This window comes from Aulostomus chinensis, chromosome 23 (genome assembly GCF_037954235.1).
Source record: "Aulostomus chinensis isolate RoL2024-O1b breed Wild chromosome 23, RoL_Achi_v1.0, whole genome shotgun sequence".
NCBI lineage: Eukaryota > Metazoa > Chordata > Actinopteri > Syngnathiformes > Aulostomidae > Aulostomus > Aulostomus chinensis.
Genome location: NC_141342.1, coordinates 14,325,808 through 14,352,547, shown reverse-complemented (window position 1 = coordinate 14,352,547; position 26,740 = coordinate 14,325,808). Strand labels below are relative to the sequence as shown.

At 42.6% G+C, this 26,740-nt stretch overlaps 1 protein-coding gene and 1 long non-coding RNA gene across 4 annotated transcripts in view; one reads left to right on the top strand and one right to left on the bottom strand.

Annotated features, from left to right (window-relative positions):
• Window positions 1-26,740, top strand: part of LOC147239704 (voltage-gated delayed rectifier potassium channel KCNH4-like) — a 39,976-nt gene that overhangs the window by 4,557 nt on the left and 8,679 nt on the right. For both annotated transcript variants that reach the window (XM_086195339.1, XM_086195340.1), the window contains 10 exons: window positions 9,430-9,663; window positions 11,754-11,885; window positions 12,353-12,483; window positions 19,960-20,200; window positions 20,866-21,023; window positions 21,314-21,515; window positions 22,912-23,106; window positions 23,896-24,095; window positions 24,358-24,607; window positions 24,728-24,942. In XM_086195339.1, the coding sequence (XP_086051465.1) occupies window positions 9,430-9,663; window positions 11,754-11,885; window positions 12,353-12,483; window positions 19,960-20,200; window positions 20,866-21,023; window positions 21,314-21,515; window positions 22,912-23,106; window positions 23,896-24,095; window positions 24,358-24,607; window positions 24,728-24,942 (1,958 nt within the window). The remainder of the gene's footprint in view (window positions 1-9,429; window positions 9,664-11,753; window positions 11,886-12,352; window positions 12,484-19,959; window positions 20,201-20,865; window positions 21,024-21,313; window positions 21,516-22,911; window positions 23,107-23,895; window positions 24,096-24,357; window positions 24,608-24,727; window positions 24,943-26,740) is intronic.
• Window positions 387-26,460, bottom strand: LOC147239705 (uncharacterized). Of its 2 annotated transcripts, none has more exons than XR_015111491.1 (4): window positions 26,230-26,460; window positions 24,758-24,918; window positions 891-1,025; window positions 387-663 (listed from the first exon to the last, which is right to left on the bottom strand). It is a non-coding gene; the product is annotated as an uncharacterized LOC147239705 (long non-coding RNA). The 2 variants fall into 2 exon arrangements; XR_015111492.1 differs by lacking the exon at window positions 26,230-26,460 and adding an exon at window positions 26,086-26,152.

The following is a 26,740-nucleotide window of genomic DNA, read 5'->3' as shown; positions in this document are numbered from 1 at the left end:
ATTTAAGTCCCTGACTTTGTTATTGCAGTTGAATCTGACCTTTATTGCTTGATCCTCTTCCCCCTCGGTCCATCAGCTTATTGCTAAAATAGAGTGAAACTCAATAAATCAGTAAAAGAATGTAGGAAGTTAAAGCGGAGCCGTCAAAGAAAATAAAGAATTGCTGGCATTTTCTCGGCGAGCCTTTGGCAGAATGAAGATGAATTTCTTTCATCACCTGTAAGAACCGGAATATTTGCGAGATAAATCTGCTGTCAAGGACCAAAAAAAAAAAAAAAAAAAAAAAGTGCCAAAAAAAAAAAGCAGCATCCTCAGTTGGTGGAAGCTGTGGGAGAAAGTTTCTTTGCACTTTTATTGTGCGACATGAGCTGCAAATTGACCTTCGGAAATGGTGGTGTCTTTACACATTTGTTTCACATAGTTAGCTTCAAACTGGCTGTGGCAGCCATTAGGCAGCACTGCCATTTCTGCTCGGCTTGTGTCTCTTGTTTTGTACCTTGCGCCACCTCTGGGGAGGTTGTGGCTCGTTGTAAACAAATACCGTGGGGACGTCTGTGTTTGTTTGCTTGTCAATTCAGCCTCTTCTCCCTCTGCTAGTCGCAGCAGTCGGAAGGATCAGCTGTCTCACAGTTATTCTCCCAGCTAGGTCTCAGTTGGGCTCGACTGCAACAGTCAGCAGGAAATAAACAGAGTGAAATGGGTGATATTACAGTGTAATTGATGTGTGGAGTGTGTAATTACAGCTTTGACATGGGAGTCAGGCATTCTAATGAGGAGTTAGAGGTATTCTCAAGAGCTGAAAGTACATCACGAATTGTCCTCACATCCAAACACTGACTTCAACTGACAATGCAAAGTGTGAGTTTCGCGAGATGAGAACATACACGCACATGTATGACGCAGCCGGCAGTTTTGCTGGAGGACCAGGGGTTGAGGCCTCTGCTGAAGAGTCCTTGAGCAAAACACAGAGTCAGTGCCAACTCCAGAGCTCGCCGCTCTCTGCTTGAACCGCCATTCTGACCTCCCTATGGAAGGGAAGAGAGAGAAAAAGTACTTCCCTTTGGGCTTCAGTGTCTAATATGAAACAATATTTCGACATAAACTTCAGTCTATTTTCAGTCAAAAACACAGCAGAACGACCTGCGTGCCTTATTTCCCTCCTGTGATTTTATGTTTGTTCAATGATGGTAATTTCTAGAAACATCCGGTGCTGATGTAAAATCACAGAGCTGCAAAATCAGTCCTGCCAATTCCATCTCATTACACTCAGTGTAGCACACAATTGCTTGATAAGAAGCAGTAAAATAAAGGTTTGTTTTTCAGACAATATCTTTTCATTTCAAGGATTTTTTTTTCTCAATGCAATATTTTGACTTATTACAAACAGAAAATAAACCCACCCTACCGAGACGTATTTGTTTCCAACATTCATCCATTTTATTTCATTGAACTAGTGTCTATTCTTTTAAACAACTGCCCGATAATAATAATTCATGGCGGCGGATGGAGATCAAAGCGTGCTGGTCCCAGTGGGGCACAAGTTTCTGAACCTGCATGCCAATTTTCCCACTTCCAAGCCACCGTAAGGCCGTGGCTAGAGGAGTGGCAAAGTGCCCGCCGCTCAAAATAGCTTCCTCCCTGTTGCCCGGGCGACAGGGTCCCACCACTTAACATGGATGATACTTGAAGACTTTAATCTTTCAGAAAAAGATGGTCTGCTAAAGACAAAACACTTGAACTTGCTTGGCAATCAAAGACCTACAAAAGGCAGCTGGTTTCATGTTGAAAGAGGCGCATCCTAAAAACAAGGTGCATTGTGGGTTGCGCAGCTGTGTTGGCTTTTCAGCATCACACTAAATTATCTTCAAGGTGGCGATGTTTTCCAGTTTTGCATAAAAAACAATTTGATTCAATCGCAGTATGCAGCCCTGGGAACATTTGTTAGATGGAGAGCGTTGATATTATTTTGTCTCTTCAAAACAGATGTTCTTCACTACACACTGACAGTGTTGTCGAGCAGATAATCAGCATCCATCTGCAGTTCAACCCAAAAATGCAGCTTCATGCTAGTTAGGCTTTCGTATTAAATCTCCAATAAACTGAACGAAAAAAAAGCACATGCACAAGTAACATCACGTCTGTCACATATTTTCAGTACATTTTAGACAGTACACTAAAAAAGAAAAAAGAAAAAAAAGCTTTTACATCAGCAAAACAAAAGCAGCTCTGCTGACTGAGCAGCTACGTGGTCAAAATGTATTAAATTGTGTCGCTCCCTCCAGATGGCTGCGTACACAATTATTTACATCACTGTATTAATCCTATCCTATTTATTTTCCTGTCTTTAATATTTGTGAATGCTTCTGGTGTGCAAAACAGGACTGGTATCTTCATGAAAAACATAATAGAGCAAGTAAATCGCTGAATGATCAATGAGCGTCTACGTTTTTTTTTCAGTGAAGGAAAATCTTTGATGAAGCTTCCGATTTCACCTTTGGGTGTAATTTCATTTCTGGCTAGGGGTGAGAATCAGTTCCTGGTTAAAAATATTGATTTGGCGCCGCTCGACATTAGAAATAATATTTATCAATGCTGAAAAGTAATTTTATGGGAATTTCAATTGAACATTTCCTGAGAGAATGACTTGTCTCTAACATATAGACTCCCTGAGCACGAGAAAAATGTCAGAGCAGGCTGTCAGTAATCTTCGCCGCAGCGTTGTGTTTGTCTTGCAGCAATGTCAATGTTCCTTTTGCTCAAAGGAATTGCGTCAATGCGTGTGTGTGTGTGTGTGTGTGTGTGTGTGTGTGTGTGTGTGTGTGTGTGTTCATATGTGAATGTGTGGGTGAGTGGGTCGCCTCAGGGTGCTTGTCATGTGCTCATTCAATGTTTCTGTAGTATGTTTATGAAGATTGCCTATTGATTCCCGCAGGTAAGTTCTCAGAGGTCAAAGGTTAAGGTGAGGTTGCAGAACAGCACCCTGGTATTTCGGTCCAGGCCATGTCATACCGTCTAAAACCAAAACCTTTCAAGTATCCTTCTTACGCCCCTGCTGTGTTGTGTGTATGTCACAACATACACCCACCTCCTCCCACCACCGCAGGCCCCTTTACACAACCTCCCCAGCAGCGCTTTCGCTTTGACAGCAGCACTCGCCCTGTGGGCCAGCGTGTACACAGGGCAGCTGCAGGCAGAGATAAGAAGCGGGTTATTTTCCCCCTAAACACCTTTCAGTTAAAAGACGACTGAAGAACCAAAGAGGAGACAGCGAGGACTGTCAGACTGAAGCGCATGGAGCTCATTGTTGCACCGAGACCTGATGAGCAGGTCCTACCGGGCAACACTGCCAAGGCCCTGCAGTGGCGGCGGTGAGCGGCTGAAGCAGTTGAGAGGCTTCATCCTCTGCATCTTTCTTTGACGTCCCTCTTCACTCTCGAATTAGGAACGAGGAGAGTCTTGTAATCATTCAGCATTTGCAGAGACGGTGCTCGTCTGACGCTTGTATGACAGCTCTTACCGTCTGTCGGCGAGTAATGCTGGTGTTGGCGAGGCTTTTCTCAGATTTAAGGTGCTACGCAAGCTAAACGCTGCCCCTGAGGCGTGGTTCGATAGATCGCAGCGGAGGTGCATTGAACATGGCTAAGATGATCATTTTTGTCAGGACCAGATGTTGTCAAGATGTGTACTTAGGTCACATGACTTTGAAACTATTAATACAAAAGCAGTAGACAAAATTCACAGTATTTTTGAAAAAGCACTGTGAATTTTCCAGGTAATAAAATACAATAAATTCAGATATCTAGTACTGATTTGGAGTTCCGGGTTTGAAGCCATTAAACAAAAAAAATAATTTTGCAGTTTTTTTGAAATAAGGATTGTTCCAATAAAATATTAGAAGGCGATCAAATGCAACCAGAAAAGAGGTGTGTCCCATATTTCCATTCTAGTATTGATATCTGGTACTGATTTGGAGTCCCGGGATCACATGACATGGAGGCTACTGCATAAAAAAACCCAGTATATTATTACACGATAATATATACATATAGAAGGCAATACAATGCAAATACAAGAAACAAAATTTGTTAGCTGTATTTGTACTATATTACTAGAACGCTGTCAAACTGATAAAAACAAAACAAAACATGCAACTGTTAGCATGTGCCTCTCCGCCAGGCCAGTGACCTTTTCCACTTCAAGTCCACTTCTCCCAATGTTAGCACCCATCTGCACCCAATTACATGGTGCTGGGTGGTAATTAGCTGGTGAACGGCCAAGCTGTATGAGCTTCATCTGTCTTTGTCAGCCTTTCCCACAAGAGAAACTTGTATGACACGGACACGACGCAGGCTGCTGCTTGTTGATAGGAGAAGCGTGTAGCATCATCATGTCAGATTACAGTTGTAGCGACTCAGCACAGATGTGCAATTAAGGAAGCTGGTGCAGCGGACCAGCCACTCGAAGCAATATCCATGAGAGGATTACAGGCTAAGAATTGAGGCATTGTCACAAACTCACATACTCTCACAGAACTCTGTTTATCAAGAAGCTCCATGTGGCTGCAGTAGCAGAGCTGTTTCAAAGGAACTGCGTACGTATGTAGAAACTGAACAAAGTGAAAACCTCGCACATCCGAACAGTGGTTAGTGTCGTGATCTCATCTGAGACAGGTCAATGTGTTTTTGAGTTTCCTCGCGAATAGGTTTATTCGCTTTCTTGTCAAGAGTTACGGAGGAGTATCATTAACACACTGACACACACTAAATAGCATAGCGTAGCGTAGCATAGCATTGCAAAGACTGGAAACAGCAGCTGGAAAAGCAAACATATATACCAACATCTGGAAAGCTCACCCAATGATACACTATTTCTTCATTGTTTTATTCAATTTAGTTTTACAGGGCAAGGCCAGCAGTTTGCTAAGTCTTTATGCTAATTAAACTAACTGCCGACTGTCATATTTGGCTGACGGACAAGCAACTCTCAGCAAGACAAAAGCTTATATTTTCCAAAATGATGAACTTTTGTATTTCCTTTTTTTTTTAATCTAAAAACCAAGCGGCTTTTGATTTAAGTTATTTGAAGTTTCAAACATCCCGTCTCTGATAAACCCTCCAAACCGAATACGTCTGCCTTCAAAGAACTGTAGCAACGCTGCCGTTTGCTACGTTTGTGCTCTAGAAGGCAAAGAAATTCTTTCATGGTTTTTCTTTGTTGCAGTTGTAAAATTGTCCTGAGCGATAATGAGCTGTAACAAAATAAATATTAAAACTACAAGTATATACATAAAGACTTTGTTTCAATGCACAATTTCTTATTTTCTTGATATGAAATTGTATTATTACGCAATGATGTTGACTGCTGATGCTGTCCAACGTCTATTTGCTCAAGCGAAAAGACGCTATGAGGCTACTTTTCCGTAGCTCCTTCACGCGCTCCTTATGTCGAGACAGACGTGTGTCAGATGTGTGTAAATTTGCAGTGGCAGACTTGCTGAACTACAGGTTGTTTTCTAGTGAGTTTGACCATGTGTGGGTGTGATGGGTGGTTTGATAGCTTTCTGCTTCACCTCTCTGTTCCCACGACAATAGCCTGAATAGATCACACGTTAAAAGGGTGTGTGTGTGTGTGTGTGTGTGTGTGTGTGTGTGTGTGTGTGTGTGTGTGTGTGTGTGCTTGATAACTAGTAACTAACAGGCTCCGGGGGCCACAATAATGGCTTTCAATGGGACCCATCGTAACTCCCCAACAACTCTGACCAAAACATAAAAGCTTGTCAGTTTTAAGAGATGCTTAGAAAATGATTTATGATGATATCCGCCCTTGACCTATTTGAAGGGCCGGTATGGGCATTCTAAGTTGAGATCTACCTATTCTTAGGTGAAGATTATATAAACTAGAGATGAATGCAGTTGCACTCTAACACTTGTAGGCTCACAGGGCCAACAGAGGCTGGAATTTATAGAACATAAAAAAAGGAAGGAAGGCATGTTTTTAGTCTGTTACGTGTGTAACTATCCTTTCTCAGGTGTTGTTGTTTTTAGACGTGAAAAGGCACAGTTACAGAATACCTTTTCTTTTATGTTCTGACTTTTAAGTGCGAAAAGACAAACGAACACACAAAAAAAAGCAACATAGTGTAGAGCAGAAAATGTTGAAGTCTGGTTAAACAGCTACAGTAGCACACGCACGCACGCAGCAGAGCAAAGGAATAAAACCTCCTCTTGCATGTTGACAGATTTAACGAATGCCCATCTCTTTCTATTATTCCACAATGACAGTTTAGTTACAGCGGCTGCACGCGCCAGAAAGGTTGTCACCACTCAGGAAAGACATCCCTACGGACTCCTCTCCGTTCACTCTGGCCAATTAAGAGCGCTAGATTGTGAGAGTGCGGTGGCATCTGCTTACTACTCCTCCTGCTTCGTCTTCGTTCTCCATGGAATCGTTTGCACCTCTGCAGTGAATGAGGGGAGATTGTGGATATCAATCAAGGAAAAAAAAAACAGACAAAAAGGTTTGCGAATAAGTGCGCTGGTCTATAGCATATTTACTGCCCTATTCACGCAGCAACCCCAGCGTGTTAGAACACCTATTTTTTCTTCTAAACTTGCTACCGACTCATAGAAAAGTAATTCCAGCCTCTGCCTGATGCAGTGCAAACGTGACACAATAATATCAAACTAAAACAGTTTCAAGATTACTGCATCTTGTGGCAGCTACAGCGTTTGTTTGGTTTTTTTTTCACCCTTTCTGCTGTGAATTACTTTTCCAATTCCACAAACTCAACAGGGTGGGCACTTGTGCCAATTTGAACGAGCCGTGGGGAGCCGCTGTGTTATGAGACGCTCTATCTTCAGTGAACTGATTAAATAACGTGGCAATATAACATCGTTTCAAACATGCTTCCTGCAATAAGTGCTCATTTTAGTATCATAATATTCTTGTTGGGATGTTGGCTCAGCTATCGTTCTTCATTTAGAAGGTGTCTCTATTTTCCATTCATCAAAAATACATTTTACGATCCAATAGACATTTATTTGTTCTGACAGTGGCAGTCTCACAGTTGCTCTGTGTCTGTTCTGGCAGAGGCTTCCTGCCGTATTCCCTTTTGAAACGTTAAAATGCTTCTGCTTCTAATTATTCCTCAGTATTACTGAACCCTGGTAGATTCGCTGGTTTGACTGACAATTTTTGTTCTATTGCGGCACAAACCTGCTTTATCTTCTCAAGGTCACAGTCGGTTTACAACCACGGGGGGAAAAAAAAGACAAAAAAAACGAATACCCGTATGCAGGACTAATGTACAGCCTGTCTCAGCTGAGAGCCTGAAGTTACAGGGGTGAGGCTGGAGAGTATAAAGGTCTGAGCGTTTGTCATCCTGAAGCCAAAACTGAAGAAGACACAGCAAGAGGAGAGCGCAAGGGACTGGGAAGCAGCTTGGGAACTCTCCATGGTGCTGAAATAGAGCAAGAAGCCTCGCAGAGGCTTCGCGAGTTTGCTTTGGTGCTGAAAAAATAGAACATGCGACGTGCAATATTCATATATCATGAATATCATATGATGACATGCGTGTAAACAGAGAAAACCTGGCACTCCGGACTTAATATTCTACCTCTTCACTTTGACATTTCTATGTATTGCTCTGGAGTTGTATTGGGCCTCGGCGGTTTATTGCATTTTCTCTTCTGCTGCATTCCTCCAAAGCAAGCAAGCAAGCACAGCCTAATATCAGGACCTTGCTTATATTCCAATATTTTATTAGAAGTTCAAAAAGTCCATAAGCTGCAGAGTCACGTGATTTACGTGTATCTATATGAGAGGAAGTTAGCGAAGAGCCCACTGTAGGGATGAATGAGTTGAACCCAATAATGCAAATTTATATTTTTTACTCTTAATTCATCCGGAAACAAGAATCATCCCTATCATTTTTCTCTTTAATGTGTTTTTCTTTTTCTTTTTTTAACCTGGTGTAATCAATTAATTTTATGTTCATATTTCCCAGGTGAAAAAAAGGTCTCAGTCGTACATATTTTAAGCAAATTCAATTAAACAGTACTAAACACCATGTGGGGAAACATTAAAGTTTAAACCTCTGCTGCTGCTCCAGGACTGTTACTGCTATTACTAGCAGTACCAGCATTGTACTGACTATTGTACTATTTATATCAGTATAAGTTCAATTTTTAATTCGTATTTTATGTTGTGCTTGAGTATTCCGTTGTTTATAATAGTTGCCCGTGGACACCTTTATGATTGTTTGTTATATCTTTTTTTGCTACTATAGCAGCGATTATTGTTTGTTGTGTATCAGAAGCCTCTGCAACAGTCGGGTAATCAATCAAATTCTGCGCGACAGAGTTGAATTGAATATATTAGATACATGAGATCGGAACGACTGAAAATCGGTCAAACGCACCAGATTCATTTATTTCACTGGCTCACACATGTGACCTTACATGTCACTTTAGGTCACGTGTGTTCTTAACTCATGTGCGTCACAGCGCTGTCGAACGGCGTGGAGGGAGAGAGGATGAGATGTCATCACGGTTCACGAGTAGTTTTCAGTTCCAGCTGCAAGCCTGCTTTGGAGAGTGAGAAAGCTCAGAAGGGTTGAAACAAGGATTGTGATCATGGACCATGATGGCCCTGAACCTGTCCCCCCTCAGTTTGAAAGGCCTCTTGGCCCCCCCCCCCCCCTTCTCTCTGTCTCTGTCTCCTTCTCTCTCACCCCGCCAGTCGAGGCAGATGGCCGCCCACTGAGGGCCGGGGCCTGATTCAATGGCGGTTTTTGGTTGCCACCATGTGCTTTCTCATGAGGGAGATATTTGGTCTCTTTAAACCGAATCCATTTCATGAATACGGTTGTCATGAGTGAAGTCTAATGTTAGTGAGAACTGTATTTCTTTATTTGTATTCTCTCGTGAGGGTTAATCAAAATTCAGCCAGCTTCCCTTTCATTTTCAGCTCAATCGTCACATTCCAGCAGTTTCGTTGGGTTAGGTCTGCTTCACTTGTGTCGCTCCGATGAACCGGGTGTTTTATGAGAATAAATCACTAACCTTTGCTAAAAAAACACAACTGCTGTCAGTTGTTTTTATGCTGTCTGCTGCTCAGAACACCAACTCTCTCTGTTAGCAGTCCTGACCTCCCTCCACCGGCAACATAACTCAGTTGAGAAATCAGATGAGAACGGTCAGGGGAAATTAATTTAGCTCCGACTTGAGTCCACAACAAAGTCTGATTCATGTTTACCTTTGAAAGTGTAAACTCGTGTGTTGATTGAACCGTCAAAGCTTTGGCCCAAGTTCAAAGAGTCTTTGATTCTTGTGCAAAGAACAAATTTTACCCCGGAATTCAGATTCCACACTTTTGTTACTCAACTGAACCTGCCTCCATCTTGCTCCCCTCCCTCTATCACCCTCACAGACAGTAATTTCCTGTTGGGTAACGCCCAGGGCCACCGCGGCTACCCCATCGTCTACTGCTCGGACGGCTTCTGTGAACTGACGGGCTTCACAAGAACCGAGGTGATGCAGAAGAACTGCAGCTGCCGTTTCTTGTACGGGTCCAACACCAGCGAGCACGTAGCCCAGCAGATGGAGAAGGCTCTGGAGAGCCGAGAGGAGTACCAGGCCGAGGTCCACTTCTACAAGAAGAACGGTGGGCGCGCACACACACACCCAAAAAACGGAGAGAAAACAAATTATTTATAACCTCTCCTTCTCATCATGTTGTTCTATTCAAGGTCATGAAGCAATTAAAATTCCTGTCATCTTTTGTTCAAATGCAAGAACTTGATGAACTCGTCTCGTATGGGAGATGAATGACTTTTCCTCACGTCTCGCTCTGGTTTTATCTGGCCGTGGTTATCTGTCGTTTGTAGTGACATTTAAATTCGAATTTTCTTTGTTCTCCTGGTATAGAGCGCATTTATTTTTGAGATGCAACTGAACATTTGGTTGAAGTATGAATCCCCAGATGCAGATTGATGACGTAGAATTCCAAATACTGTGACTTAGCAGTGCGATGCCCACATTTTTGCAACATTAGTACTCCTTAAACTGTACTGTTACCTTTGACAAAGCTACCTTTGTCTGTTGGTCTGCAGGATCATGGAAAAACTTTAACAATAATTAATTGTGGTCTTTGTACACCTTGAGAACTTGAAGTGGGGTGACTGGGTAGACTGGAGGTTTTGTGGCGAGGTGGCGCTATAAAGCTGTTATAACTGGACGTCACATGGCCAGATCTTTTCCAAACTTCATACGTTTGGTGAGAGTCCCAACCCAAAGACATTTACAAGTCGACTTTAATCATGGGTATATCACCACCTAGTGGTGACATGAGAAAACCTGATACGATCAATTGATTAAAATCAAAATTACACTGTTTTTGCCTCACGATGGTGCACCGCAACGTAATATATGTTGAATGGCACCACCTAGTGGATGCAGGGGGTGATTTTTGCACCACAGTGCATGCATTTATCTACTCCTTCATGCAAAATGTGATCAGGTTTCACCTCCCTCTCACTCTCAAGAGCACCCGCTCATTGACGTGTGTGGGGTGCAAGGTGCAGCTTTAATTAGTGCCTGAGCTAAAAACTTGCTGGGGGCCAAAAGTTTGCCTTAGCGAAGGTATCGCTTTCAAGCAATAATACAGAACCATCAGATTAAGGTGAAGCTGCATCAGATCTTTGTGATTTGCTGACAGTCAATGTAGAAGGTCCACAAGTACCTCATGACACACTCTCTTCATGCAGAGAGTCCACGAAAATATCTGCAACAACTGTCTGCGTGTGCTCAGTGACTACAAACCTTTTACCACAGCCGCTTCAATTTTGAAAGTAAATCAACCCTTCTATTTCTAACGTCTAATTAATCCCTCTGACAAAGTCACACTATGATGTCATGCATGGAATGTGTATCAAAATATAACCCTGGTTAAGCTCTCTGATTGGCACGGGATTCATGTCCCCCCCAGAGACCCAAACCTGCCGCCTAAAAGAGTGTATATCACTAATTACTCAACACAGCTGCACTGGAAGTGTTTTCCTTGAATCTTCCAGCTTTGTTCCTCCTGAAATAGCCACTGACAAACATTAATGCAATAATATCACCGGAATAAGCCATAAGAGTGATGGAGCCCCTTCTCCTTTCCAAATGACTGATATTCAAGTCTGGTGAAAGCAGAAAAGGAATTCAGTCGATACAAACGCTCACAATGACTTGAGTGTGCTGCTTTCAAGCATAAAACACACACACAAATAGTGTTGCTGAAGTTGTATTTGCACCCACAGATCTGTGCTATAACACCACTGTCTACACTTTTTTCTTCTTTTATCTTATACACACACACACACACACACACTAGAGACACTGTGGGAGATGTCAAACATCTTTTTGGTGACAGAGGACAGTTTGTGCAGAGCTGCTAATGAGCGTTCTGGGTTATGGCGTGGTCTTGGATCTGTGGTGCACCGTCTCTGTCTGACTGGGTCGAGCCCATCCCCCACCCCCATCTTTGATCTTCCTCTTTGTGCACAACCCTACTGATCATGTCCGTATCGAATATTTTTAGAAAGGCCAAACCATACATGACAAGTATCCTCTGTCCAGACATTGTGAGAGCTGACATGAGATGTGAAACCATGAAATCAGGATTTGCACCGCGTGTGTCTACAGTCTCTGAATGAGGAGGTAACAGGAAATTAACCTTGTACTAAATTAACATCTCTGGTTTTGTTCCAGGAATAGCCTTCTGGTGCTTGTTGGACATCGTACCCATAAAGAATGAGAAGGGTGAAATGGTTTTGTTCCTCTTCTCGTTCAAGGACATCAGTGACACTCATGGAAAAAGTCACCACAACAGCAAGAGAGAAGGTAGGATACAAAACTCTGTTAACCCCCCACCAAATAAGAAGAAAAATAAAGATAAATGAATAAAAAAAAATCTAGTAATTTGCTTACTTTGAACATGATTTACGAGTGGGCGTTCTTCTGGCACCCAGCTTTCATTTTCTCTGTGTGCTCTTGTTCATCACTGTCACATTGATTTCACCCAGCAGTTTTTGTTTGGGCTGGCAGTCGTTCACTGAACTCAGAAAATGTTTGATTTGGGCAGCAGCGTTTCTTCAAGTGGAGCCTGAAGACAGTCTGCAGCTGCCGGCGAAAATAGATGTTATAATGCATTCGGGCGAAAATCAAATAATAGAAATAATTCTTTTTTTGTACGTCTTGACTCGTAAACAAGAGAAAGTACTCAACTTCAGGCCCTAGGACACGATATCCTCAGCTACTCGTTGACTCCCACCATATTTGTTGTGTTGACATGAGTGTATGTGTGATAGTTTCAGAGGACAAGAGGCGCAGGAGGAAGAGCAGCTCCCACTTCAGCGAGGCCAGGAAATGTGGACGCACCATGTTGTACCAGCTCACCAGCCAGTTCTCCAGAGGAGGCAAAGAAGTTAACCTGGGAAGTGTAAGTACTTCCTGATTGGTTGGTTACTTTATACACCCAGAAATACCCTCGAAGAAAACACACTGTGAGGACTCACTCAGACATGCAGCGCCCTCGTTCTTCTCCCTGAATTATTAGTGTTGATATCTAAAAGATGAGTTCTTAGTAAGACAACGTGAGTGAGGGAAGTCTTGACCCAGATACCCAGTTTGGCTTATCTCAGTAGAAAATTCATCAAATGTTTTTTTTTTTTTTTTTTCCATTTGCTATTTTTAATTCTCTAAAATGATTCTCGTATCGCTTCTGTTGCAGTTTTGCATGCAACCTGTTATTTTATGGCTTTTCAAAGGGACGTGATAGCAAGGTCATCATGGCAGGAATAGTTGCTAGAGGGCACAGGGTGGTTGTCATATGGAAAACTGGGTGCATCATCATCATCATCATCATCATCATCATCATCACTATGTGGGTCTGCGTGGACATGCCAACACCTCTCCTGCTCCAGGATAAGGGGGCATCATATCACTAGCATGTGCCCTGAAGTTACCTTCATCCACAGGTTCAGGATAAAGCTTCATTCCGTATTGATTGCGAGTGTTTCTCACTTTTGAAATAAGAGCGTCCTTGCTCGTGTTCGCCTGTCTTCCAAGAGCGTTTGTTCTTGAGTTGCCCTTATAGAGGCTCCCTTGTAGAGGCTATTTGCTGTGATGAAATAAGAAAGGTCTTTGTAGGCTTTGAATAAGAATGACAAGATCCTGTGTCGCTGTCACGTACAAGCAGAGTTCTTTTTTGGCAGAGCCTCCATTTCAAGATGATCTCCCTCCCTTTCTGAGGTGGCTCGGTAACCGACCGAACCCCGACCCAAACTTGTACCTCGTACGTGTCGTTCCCTCTCAAGGTCTCCGAGCAATTTAGAAACACATCTGGAGTGAATTCTATTCATCTGTGAGTTGTGTGTCCGACGGATTCAGTTGGATAAGATAAGAAAAAGAAAGGTGGGAAGCTAAAGGATGGTTGTTGTTTTTTTTGGGGGGGGGGGGTTTGTTTACCTCTTTATCTATAAAATCAACACCCCTCACTCAAAAATTCTAATCAAACAACAACAACAAAAAAGACATTTTTAATATTTCTAACTGGACATCAGATCTGGTTTTCTAATACATGCCGCATCAAAATGGGATCATTTCTGTTCTCCAAGGGATCAAGGATTGGCAGCAAGACTGAATGGAACTGTAAAACTGCACCTGGAGATTTCACACGGTGAATCATCTTTGGGATGACTTTGTTCACACTGCTGCAACATTCTAAAACTCTTTTATTTCTTTGCAAGTTATTGATCTGAACTGGCCCTTACACAAAATTCTAATTTGTCTTGTAGGGACTTTATGGTCCCAGTGGCCAAGACATTTTCTGTGCAACACTGAGAAAAGGAGTTAAGAGTCTAAAATAAGACTTTCAAACAAATAATACTGCATGACGGATGATAAATGCAGTTGATTATATTAAAGATCTTAACAAATAGTATCTTAACTTAAGCAGTGATAAATAAACTTACATAAACATGTATGAACCTGGATCCTCCAAAAACCTGCAGGCGCCCTCCTGGGTGACAAAATATCTCCTCAGCTTCCTCGCACCTCCAAACATACATGCCACCGTGCATGAATGCGTCATACACCCACATGCACTAATAGTCCACACACATGCACTCACACACACACACACACACACACACACGGAAATGCTTCCTCATGAGCCCGACAGTAAATGATGGTACGCCCCCGAGGAGAGCGAAGGAAAACATACGGCTAAGCACCAACACACTCCAACGATACACAGATTTAGACTCCTGGTAATTAGCATTCAAATGTTATTCCTGCATTCTCAGTGCGAGACTTTATTTTTCACGCACACACACACGCATGCACGCATGCGCACGTTTCCCTTGCCACTCACACACCAAATGTAGAAATCTGAAATTAAACAGTCTGAGATAATTATGTCCACAACCTGTCCTGTCTCTCTTGCTACCTGTTCTTCACACATACGCACAGTATTGAGGAAAATGTCACTTTTCCATATCCTCAGCTATACCACCAGGAAAAAATAATAACGTGATAATTGATTCCTGCGGATTGTAATTTTCTTCTTCACGGTAGACAGGGGCACGATCGTCCTCCACATATTATGTAAATGCAGTCAAATTGCTAGCGATAATTCACAATTTCACATAAAAATGAGATGATAGGTTGGAGATAATTAAATTCTTGACTGTAAAAATTTAGGAGCAATATTTTTGCCTATTTCATTTATTAGGGACTGGTAGTAATAAAACAACCTGAATATATATCATTTAAAGCAGGAACACACCAAAAATAGAAGCATTTGGATGGAATATAACATTCACTTGTCAGAATATGAATCACGAATGTGCTTTGAAGGTTTGTCAGAGTCTTTGGCAGCTCATTGGATTGAATCTTGTCATTCTGTGTCTTTTAGACCTGCATCAGCGCTAACCAGAGATGATTTAGTTTGCATTCTACATGAGACTCAAAGCTAAAATGGCATAAAACGCACTTTGGATACAACTTCTTTATGTTTTAATCTTATCAAGCAGGACTTTTCCAAACGGCCTCCCCCACTGTTCATGTAATCTCATATTTATGTACAGTTCTCTATATTATATATCCAGTGCATGAATAATTCACGTCAACAGAGGGTGGGTTCCACGATTGGACCGATTGTCTGGATGCCCATTAACAAATCCCAGAATTGCCATTTTCCACTAACACATGCATAAATATTAGTGTTATTCTGAAAATATATTTTCTCATGTGATACATCTCACTTTGTAAAATTGCCCGCTAAATAATAAATTAGACATGAATTCATAATGGGAATTCTTCTGCTAATTAAACAAGTAGACAGCGGGAGCTGTAAAGATGGCAGCTTTAGTTCAGCGCTTAAATGCTTTCACAAACGCTCGGGTCAAATGTTTTTTTCTGATTCGTCGTCTATGACTTATAATTGTCTTAAAGCAAAGTAAAGAGAGGAAGAAAGACAAAAACTCACTCTCAACAAAACTTAAAGATGGCTCACATTTGGGAAATTTAGTTTAAAGTATGTAGACAACTTTAATGTGGAACTCCAAGATAATTTCATTTCAAATGCGAGCCCCTCATCTACTTCGGCACGTGCCCTTGATGTTACGCTTAGCGGTTTGGATTTCTCTTGTCTGGACCCAAGTGAAGACAGAGACATAATTGGAGCAAGTTTAAGGTGGTTTAGCTTGTTTTTACGGTCCTGGTAATGGAGGGTTTTGTTTCCTGAGAAGTAGTGAATGAATTCAGTCTTGCGCCTGGAATCCAAACAGAGGGATGGTGAGCGGGCAGGTGGGATGGTGGGCGGGCGAGGCTACACAGAGAAACCTGGACACAACAGATACACGTCTATAATATAATATCCATTTCTAACACTGTAACTTTGACTGGATCTTTAAGTTATAGTTATAGTTATTCCATCCTCCCACTCCGACATTCGCTATGTTTCTGTATACTTCTTCTTTGTTGCCTCCTCGCATTTTCTCTCTGTTTCTCATTGTCCATCCCTCAGTAGCTGTTAGCTAACGTCTTCCTCTGCCTCCACACCACAGACAGATCTGCTCTGAGTGGATCTCTATTTGTAGCCCATCGGCCTGCCAGGCAAGACAAGACAGGAGGGAGCTATATACCTTTGCTGAGACATGGATCTTTAAATAGCAGCAAAGCCATAAAAACAACGACAGAGGCAACAAGTTCCTGCTCAAAAGTTGAATAATTCATTGAAATGGATATCTGCTAACTATTGTACATTTCCACTACTTTTTTTTATATCCCCCCTTTTTTTTTAGGCCAGATGCTGTCAAATCGTTCTTCTGCTGCTAGAAAAACAAGCAACAACACTAAGCCATTTTACCGAGTTGTTTATTTCTGTCCTGCAGCTTTTTTTTATGTTGTCATCAGCTCACCGATCTGATGCACGCCGACTATTTTAACACACTTGTGAAAGGGCTATAAAAGAGAAAAATAGAGGCCTCTTCAAGTTGTGATGCAAGTATATTTGGCGGTGAAATACAGAGCTCATACTTTGGGTCCCTGAGCTCTTCAACTCTCCGTTCCTCTTATGTTCTTTTGCCCTCCGCGCACACGCTCACACAGTGAATTATTAGACATCTGAAATGCTTTATTGTTACGACACAACAGTGTTGGCAGTAATTGTTTTGGTACAGCATGGAAGCTCAGTGGCTGTGCAAAAGGAAATAGAGAAAAACAATCTTACAGGCTCATAAATCAACACCCTAAAGGAAATACAAGCGTGCGTGACTATTAAGAACTTAAGTTCCCCAGCCTGGCGAGTATAACCTCACAAGCTGAAAGTGCAGTGAGTGATGTCCAGTCTTGTTGGTGCTTTTGGGTCAGAAGATAGGGTGTTTTTTTTTGGGGGGGGGGGGGGGGGGTCAGGGCGGACAGCATAGATATCAGTCAGGATTGGACATGGTCAACCCGGGAAAGTGAGGATTGAACCAGCAACCCTTCGGTCACTAGACGGCCACTCTACTTCTGAGCCATGCCGGCCCCTGTAAAATCCCAGTTCATTAACCAGTTGAGTGGAGACTGTAGGACCCTGTGATGTCATCAAGGGGCTTTCCAAGCACAGCTAGATTTCTCTTGTGCACAGAACTCGGACGATTATCTGAGACATTTGACCGCGCCCCGCTTAACGATTTCAACCTTGAACCATTTTGCTCTTGCAATGACTACGCATCAGAGCAAAAGTGATTGAAATAGAGAGCCGTGGCTCTTCATCTGTTCTTTCTTTTCCTGGACTGCATGCGTAATAAAGTGGCTGCATCAAATGACAATGTGTAATATTAGAGAAGTTGCTCATACTTGGGACTGTACAGAGAGTTCTTCTTTTAATTCCCTCTGGGTTCTTAGAGCTTTAAAGCAAAGTTCACCGCAGTAATTTGGAAGTTTTGTGCTCACAGCATATGCCGAAGCTTCCAAATTGCAAATGTGGTTAAAATCTAGATTAGATTCGATGACTATTTTGAGGTGTGAGTTCTGGACTGAATCCTGTGCTTGCAGGACACGTGTCACATGGTGAGCCGTGTGTATCCACAAGGACAAGCTTTTATCAGCAGTAAAGCCCAAAGCCTGCTGGGACATGTAGTTGGGAAAGTAAGCTGTGGGCTACAGCTTGAGTTAATGAAGTGCGAAGATCAGCTGTAGCTGTGTGACATGCTGTCCCATGTGTCCCCGCAGTACCGGGCTTTTCTTTTCTAATCATAGGGACGTGCCTGCTGACTGCATTAGCTGCCAAAGGTCAGGCAGGCGTCACGACCTCAGTGATGTAAGGCAAATTAAAACAATCCAGCTTTTGCTGACGTTGCTTGAGCTGCCATTAAAATGCCCACAGCTGCTGATGACGGCGTGTCTTTCTTTCAGTTTTTTTTTTCACCGCTGCTGCAAATGTCGGCGGTTTCTTCTCTTTCTTCACATATATTGTACCCCCCACCTTACCGAGACGCTCACCATAGGTGATCACTCTTCTCTTGAAGCAAATATCTGGATGGTATGAAAACACAAGGCTGCTGTGGTAAAAGTGTACTTTTTTTCTTTAACCAGGTTACAACTCTATGTTGTACAGTTTTAAAGTTTGTTATAGCTGAGAGAAGGAGCATGCTTCCTCCCCGTGGAACCTCATTTATTTTCTCTAAATCAGGCACTTCAGAGCTCAGACAAGGAGATCTGATGTTAAAGTCTTCATTTACGAGTTCTTTGGTGGCGGTATTGTTCTTGGATAGATTACTACTCATTAGCCTATCCTCTCTTTTTTCCCCCTCTCCCCACTGTCAAAGCTAATAGCTTCTCCTCCTGTCTCTTCCAATTGGTTAAGGCTATTATCTGTCAAGTGCACGGGTCCATTTAGAGAGCTGCCGTCTCATTATGTAGCAAATGGACTCCCAAACTCATCGACGATAGCTCTTGCAATTTGATTTTCCCAATTAAATAATCTAGTGAGTAGAATGAATAAGCAAAATCCTCAAAAGCGCTTGGTCAGTGTTGTGGTTGCCATCCTTTCCGTAATGGCACAGCTGCAATTATACTCTACCACCTGTGACTGAAAGCACTAATAACATTTGGAGGGAGGGAACTGAGATAAGGTCAAGTCATGCATGAACTCGATGTTGCTCATAAATCCCCCTCCCCCCCGCGCGCGCTCACCCTAGTGGTCTCTTCGCTGGCTTATGGCTATCTTTAGGAGGCTGTGAAGAACAGATATCCAGCAGTCTCGCCATATTTGTTTCACTTGAGTTGGTCAGCACACTGAATCAGCGGTGGTTGGAGCACTAGAGAGGCTGATGACATTTATACCGCCTGCCTCGGCAAAATCTTGGTACTCCGGCGTCCATCTGATGTTTTCACAGCACTGCACCTCGTGACTGTCTGGTTTTAGTTGTGTAGCTTTCAAAAACTGGTTTTGGGGGTGTTGCACATTTATCAATTTCAGCTGAATATTCAAGATGCCGTAATTAGAGTGTGATATGTTAGAGTCACTTTCAGGGGCGTCGACTGGGGATCGGATGTGTAATTCAACAAAGTCTGCGTCAGATTTTTGTGTGAATGGGTCGGGTACATCTACAAAAAACAATTTAAAGTCTATGTCTTTCTCTTGGTGGGTCAAAACTCAAACTAAATGGTGGGCCGTGGGGAAAAAACAAACATTTCCTCTGTTAATCAAAATGTATTGTGGATGTCCTCAGTCATTCGGGTCATTGTAGTTCTCAAAAATAATCAATTTAGGCAACTGGACTCACCTCTTGAAAGTGAAAACATTTCGCCTCTCATCCAAGAAGCGTCTTCAGTTCTGATGGGAGGGGTAACGACCCGAAACTGAGGCCAACGACTCACATGACCACCTAACGAGCCTTTTGTTCTGGCTTACGACCACTTGTTTTTTGCCACCACCTCCCTGGGTGGTTATATACCTGATACTTCCCACCAGAAATTTAGAACTGAAGAAGCTTCTTGGATGAGAAGAGAAACATCCTCAATTTCAAGAGGTGAGTCCTGTTGCCTGTATTGATTATTTTTGAGAGAGTTATTAAAATGCCTTTAGTCTGTGTACCACTGTCTGTGGGGCCTCTTCATCTTTTTTGGTTTTATTCTATTTGCGCAAACTGACTCGCTGCTCAATGCATGGCTCTGACACCCGATCACATTATGAAACCGTAGTCGATGAGGTTTTTTTTCCTCACAAAGGTAAACAGAAATGATTTACTGTACAAATTTTTCCATTATTATTATTAGTATTTATTTACTTATTTATTCCATTTCATTTGTGAACCTTGTGGCGAGCACATTTTCACCCCTTGGCCCCTTTTTGGACACTCCTGGTCTATGTAAACACCTTCAAAGTAAATTTGAGTGTGAATTCTGTCTTTGTTTGTAACAGAGCATGGTTGACAAGCCTTCGGTGCCGGAGTACAAGGTGGCAACAGTGCAGAAGTCTCGCTTCATTCTGCTCCACTACAGTGTGTCTAAAGCCCTGTGGGACTGGCTCATTCTACTGGCCACCTTCTACGTGGCCGTCACAGTCCCCTACAACGTCAGCTTCACACCGTACGATGACACGGTCACAGCTGCACGCTCCACCATCGTCAGCGATATTGCAGTGGAAATGCTCTTTATTATAGGTGAGTGTTAAAGACAAAGAGCTTCTTCTTTTAATCCAGGAGTTGCGGTTTGGTTTCGCTGTCTCCTACTGGGGCAACTGGGCACAAGAGCAACCTGGGCATCCTTTTCCCCAGAAGGTTCTCTCAATTCCAGGTAACCTGGGTTTTTATCATCCCCTCTGGATGTCCTGGGTCTCCCCAAGGACCTGTCTGCAGTTGGTAATGACATCCAAAGAAGTACTCACAATGAACTGAAGTACCTGTACAACAAAGTGCTTCTCTCTTTTTTGACGAGTGCTAACTTACCACTATCATTATATCAGCATCCTTCTCATTACTTGAATTCTCAGTGACGATCCGTTGCCACAGCCAAGTTTCAGAGCTTTAAAGGTAGATAAATGTTTGCAGTATTACTCCTTTGTGGTAATAGTTTTTACTTCTTGCGGAAACTAACGTTAAACTGTGTACATCCACTATGTGCAGGGGTGGTCTTGGAGGGCCCCGGAGTGATTGAGCCCCCTCCCTTATTTCAGAAATTACTTTTCTTTTTTATATTTCAAATCACTCTGATTCAACTCTAAATTACCGGATAGAAAAAAAATATCTTCCATACTTGTCCTATCCTAATCCTGTACTGAATTCTCATCGTGGTGGAAACTCCTTGTTTTGATATGTTATATTTCCAGACATCATCCTGAATTTCCGCACGACCTACGTGAGCCAGTCGGGTCAGGTGGTTTATCAGTCACGCTCCATTTGCATTCACTACGCCACGACCTGGTTCTTTGTGGACTTGGTGGCCGCCCTTCCCTTTGACCTGCTCTATGCCTTCAATATCACAGTGGTGAGTTTCCTGGAACCACCAGTCAGTAGGTTTGGCCCCGTCTTTCTTCCTCTGTTGACACTGATGTAAGCAGCAAATTGATGACTTTATAATTCATGCCAAGTTGGAAATGTATGACCTTGCTGCTGTAGTTACTGCATATGAGAAGGACACCACCTCAGTGGTGATCCATCACTGAATAAGTGAGGAAATTCTCAGCTGTCTATATGCAGGATTTTACATGTTTCTTAGTTTCAACCCAGGATTCTAAATCTCTCACTCTGCCCTCCTTTCTTCTCCCTCCACTCCAGACCTCTTTGGTCCATCTGCTGAAGACAGTGCGCCTGCTGCGACTCCTTCGCCTGTTACAGAAGCTGGACCGTTACTCCCAGTACAGCGCCATGGTGCTGACCTTACTGATGTCAGTGTTCGCCCTGCTGGCGCACTGGATGGCGTGCATCTGGTACATGATTGGGCGTAATGAGATCGAGACCAGTGACACCTGGGACATAGGTAAGTGTGAGAGGGGCGGTGTGTGGGTGGAGCTTTTCATGTGTGAACTTTAGCCGTTTGCCTTGAGTTCCAGGCAAATGTTCCTCTATCTGTAAACCAGGGGTCTCAAACTCATGGGATGGGGGCCCAATATGGCGCACCCTGCATCTTCATATGGCCCTCCACATAAATCCAAATTAAAATGACATATGGCCCACAAGTTCTCAAATGACCATAGCAGTAATTAATGATTGTCATCGTATTAGTAGTAAGAGCAGTGGTGGTGGTCACAGTCATCACTACAGTAGTAGTAGAAGTATTCAATTTCAACATAATAAACACAGAAGAACTACATAATTGATAAAGATGTCTTCAGCAGAATGAAAGCCTTTTGGAAGTGATGTTATTGTTTAGTGTTCCTTCTTATTTCTAAGCGGTTGTTATTTTTTAAGTGTTTGTTCTTGCAGCATAGCTCAAGTTACCGTCTGGTGTCTGTTCATTATTCTAAGGTAACATTATCTTTTGGTGACGGTTCTGAGTCTCAAGCTAACGCTTTTCAGCTAACATAATATTTTTGTGTTGGCACTTAGTTCCATGATAGTTCTCCTGAAATTGAGACTCCTACCATAAAGAATTACGCGTAACTGATTTTCAGCATCAGTTATTCAGTGTTTTTACTGCATTTGCTGACCACTCACTGGATAGCCAGTCAAGCTAACTATTGAAAAGTTACTGTTTCCTTGTTTGAACTGGTGAAAATGCCAACCATTTACTCTATAGACTACATTTTTTGTGTCCCCACTCAGCTATTAATAGCCCTGGTGCACCTCTCGGGATGTCTCACCCGGCTCAGTGGTGAATGCCGTTCTCTGGTGCTCTAATGAGTACTGCCAGAAACCAGATCAGAAGATAATATCAAAACTAACCGGGAACATTGATATCTTGTTTGAGAATAGTTCAGGCAAAAAGGAGGGACAAAAAACAAAACATAAACAGCATGGCTTCTCTCTTCTATAATTTATCAGTTTTAATTAATTGATGTCTGCATTGAATCACTTCATTGTCCTTAAGCAACAATCAGGTTACTGTAGTGTAAAGCAAAGTCAAACATCTGTAGCCATTGTTTCTATATGTGTGTGTGATTAAACATACTTATGTGTGTGCCTACAGGGAGGTTAGGTCATAACTGGTAATTAACACTCTGCCTTATTTGTTCCCGGAGGGAGCCGATCCAACTCTTCCCTACTCCGCGACAACTTGCCAGCCTCTTGACACTGCTCACAATCTCTCGCAACACACACAAACACACACTTTTTACTCGAACACACCGGGTATTACTGCGCTATCCTAGCTGGCAGCTGACTGATGACAAGTAGGAAACCATGAAGTTGATCTCTTCTCACGTTCTCCCATCAAGGATGGCTCCATGAGCTGGGCAAACGTCTGGAGATGCCCTATGTTAACAGCACGGTGGGTGGCCCGACGGTACGCAGCTCCTACATCGCTGCCCTCTACTTTACCCTCAGCAGCCTCACGAGTGTTGGTTTTGGAAACGTCTGCGCCAACACTGATGCAGAGAAGATCTTCTCCATCTGCACCATGCTCATCGGCGGTATGTCCGACATATTCTCCCTTCAAGCATTCATGCAAGATGATCTGGGGGAATGTGATTGAAGCATTTATGGGTTTCTGGATGTAAAAACTTGACTACACTTTTCAAACTGATAGATTTTCAATATTTAGTGTACATCTTCACATTTTTCTAATTTTCCACACATTTAAGATAAATGTATTGAATAATACAAAAATATCACTGGAAATAAGTATAAATATATTCATGGGTGAAAGTAAATTACTTGTTAAGTCTGAATATTAAATACAATTTTAAAAGTTAAATCTGAATCCAAACATTATATGTTTTATCCAAATGTAAATGTTAAACTGTTGCATCTAGATCTAAATGTTCAATAATTTTAAATCTGAATGTTGAATCTGCCTATTATTAAACCTACCCTTGTTCTGTTCATGCAGGAAAAGACAGTTTATTTAATGTCACTGGAACCTTTTCTGCACCACTGCTTTTCTTCATCGCAGCTCCATCCTCAAGACAGATTATGTCCATTATCAGCGCAACAACCCATAAGCTACATATTGTATTTATGTTTCCTACAAAGTATTCAAGTGTTTATCAGAGCAGTTAACAGTATGGATCATGAGCACTTTCACAGAAGCACAGGTAGATGAAATGGCAAGTCATTCATATCTGAATGTTTGATAGTAATGGGAAGCGTATTCTTTTTTTTTTTGGTGACAAATTTAGGTGTCTAAATAGGCAAAAAGAAACAAACCGTTGTAGAATGAAGAATGATTCCATGTTGTCTCTTTTCACTCGGTCACACAGCACTGATGCACGCCCTGGTCTTTGGTAACGTGACAGCCATTATCCAGCGGATGTACTCACGGCGTTCTCTCTACCACACACGCATGAAGGACCTGAAGGACTTCATCCGTGTCCACGGTCTGCCCCAGCAGCTCAAGCAGCGCATGCTGGAGTACTTCCAGACCACTTGGTCTGTCAACAATGGCATAGATGCCAACGAGGTAGGAGTTGTTTTCACTTCCTGTCCTCGAGAAGTTTCTGTGTAATACTGCGACCGCCCCTGAGAAATAGAACCTCATTTACAATCTATTCACATCTCTTTTCACCTATAATTGTTTATGATCCATCACAATGCCTGGCTGCCAGTTCGCCCATCAACCAACATCCTCTTGAAATTGAAAAGAGGCTAACTGGTGGCAGCACCATCCATTCCCTAATAGCCAATCAGTGCCACACCTCATTGCATCTGTCACACTTTTCCAGCTCCTGCATGACTTCCCTGATGAGCTGCGGGCTGATATTGCCATGCATCTGAATAAGGACATCCTCCAACTGCCAGTTTTTAAGGGGGCCAGTCGCGGCTGCCTGCGCTCGCTCTCTCTCCACATAAAAACCTCCTTCTGTGTCCCCGGGGAGTACCTGATTCGTCAAGGCGATGCACTACACGCCAACTATTTTGTGTGCTCCGGTTCTTTGGAGGTGCTGAAAGACAGCATGGTGCTAGCTATATTAGGTTTGTATTTTGCTGTTACAGGTTCTTGTTTTCCATCAATATAACACAATTCCATTTGTTTGTATGGTGTGAAGTGCAGCAACAAAAAATAAAATAAAAAATATTTGTTGTGGATTTCAGGAAAAGGAGATCTGATCGGATCTGACCTACCTGGAACAGAGCAGGTGATCAAGACCAACGCGGACGTGAAGGCCCTGACCTACTGCGACCTGCAGTATATCAGTGTCCGTGGGCTGAGGGAGGTGCTGGAACTTTATCCTGAGTACGCTGGCGTGTTCTCCACTGACATCTGCAACAACCTTACCTACAACCTGCGTGAGGGCAGCCAGGATGAGGTACTGAGTATGGGAGAATACACATACATGGTGAAGTAGTGCTGAATTAATGTTTCAATAGACTTTTTGTCTCATGACTGCTGGAACACTGTTGCAATCATTTATATAAATGCCCTTAATATTATTCTTCAAATGATCCACATCACTCTCAGAGTTTATTATACAATACTTGTCGATGAGGAGAGAGGCAATGTTTAATAAGTGAGGTTTTACAAGCCTGGGGAACTTGGAAATTCAATATGCTTGTACTTCATTTTAGTTTTTTGAAGCAGCTGTTGTTTAGAAAATAAGTCTTTATTTCATTCTGCCTATTGCATGGACATGGGGGCGGATGTAAAAATTGACTGTTCGTATTGTTATGATATTACTGCAAACCAAAATGTCTCATTGTTGACACGCAGTAATCTTATAGCATGAGAAAGGTTAACTGGCTTCAGTTACTGTTTTATTAGTAATTTGCCTTCGGCCAGAGCTGCCAAAAGTGGGGCCAAGTTTGGTTGTAAAGGTTTTTTTGGCTTGCATATGAAAAAGAAAAAAGTAAATAACAAAAAATGCTGATAAAAATTTAAATAATAATACAACTATAAAATCATTCTAAAAATACATAAATCATTAATTATGCTGTTTGCTTGTGAGGTTAAAAACTTCAATAGCATGTGTTTTTTTGTTGTTGCTTATACACACAATATTTGAATAAATACTGCGCATGGCATAAGCATACAGTCCTTGCCTAAAAGATGCTAAGCTCCAGTAACCACCTGTTAGCACACACTGAATGCAAGCTAAGATAAGCTTACTGCCAGCTAGGACAAGCAAAACATTGGCAAGGACAAGCTAGTCACCATCTAGGACAAGTTAAGCACTGGCTAGGACAAGTTAACCACCAGCTGGGACAGGCTAAACACTGGCTAGGACAAGCTAGCCACCAGACATTACAAGCTAGCCACCAGCTAGGACAAGTTAAGCGCCAGGTAGGACAAGTTCACCACCAGCTAGGACAAGCTAGCCACCACCTAGGACAAGTTAAGTGCCAGGTAGGACAAGTTCACCACCAGCTGGGACAAGCAAGCCACCACCTAGGACAAGTTTACCACCAGCTGGAACAAGCTAAATGCCAGCTAGCACAAGCAAACCATCACTCACCTGTCCCTGCGTTCTTCATCCCCAGCATTTTCAAAAGTGGGAGAAACCTCAGCAGGGCTGTATGTCCTTTTCTCTGTGCACAGCCACCATTTTCTCAGGAATGATTTCATCTAGTTGCTCTGTTTTAAAAATGCCCAACCTTACCTGCGTTCTGTCATTGCTGGAGTCGTATGCACCCACTCCCAAGCAAGAAACAAACAGAGATGCGGAGACATTTATACACAGACAAAATACATGTTAACAACACACTGTGTGTTTACTTTTGGCCCACAGTCCACCATTTAGTTTGACTTTTGGCCCTCTGAAGGCAAAATGGATTTAGATGTGTTAGATTATTAGATTGTGTGTTGCAGCTCAGCAGACTTTACAACGTTTCCTCCTCTTTTTGTCTGAGTGGGAAAGAGAATAGAACACAGCAGACAACACATTGGTGTCCCCTCAGGTGTCGTCGTCACTGTTGACAGTTGTTCTGCCACGGCGACCAAAGGGCAGTTGGTGGCTTGATTGTCACACCAATTACCATGCGTGGGTGCCACTGTCAGCCAGCCGTATCACTTGGCTGCTCCCACCCCAAAGCACCGCAGGAAGACATTACACCCAGACGCTGACCTCCTCTCTCTAACTGCTATTTAAGAAAGCATTATATAAGGCATGA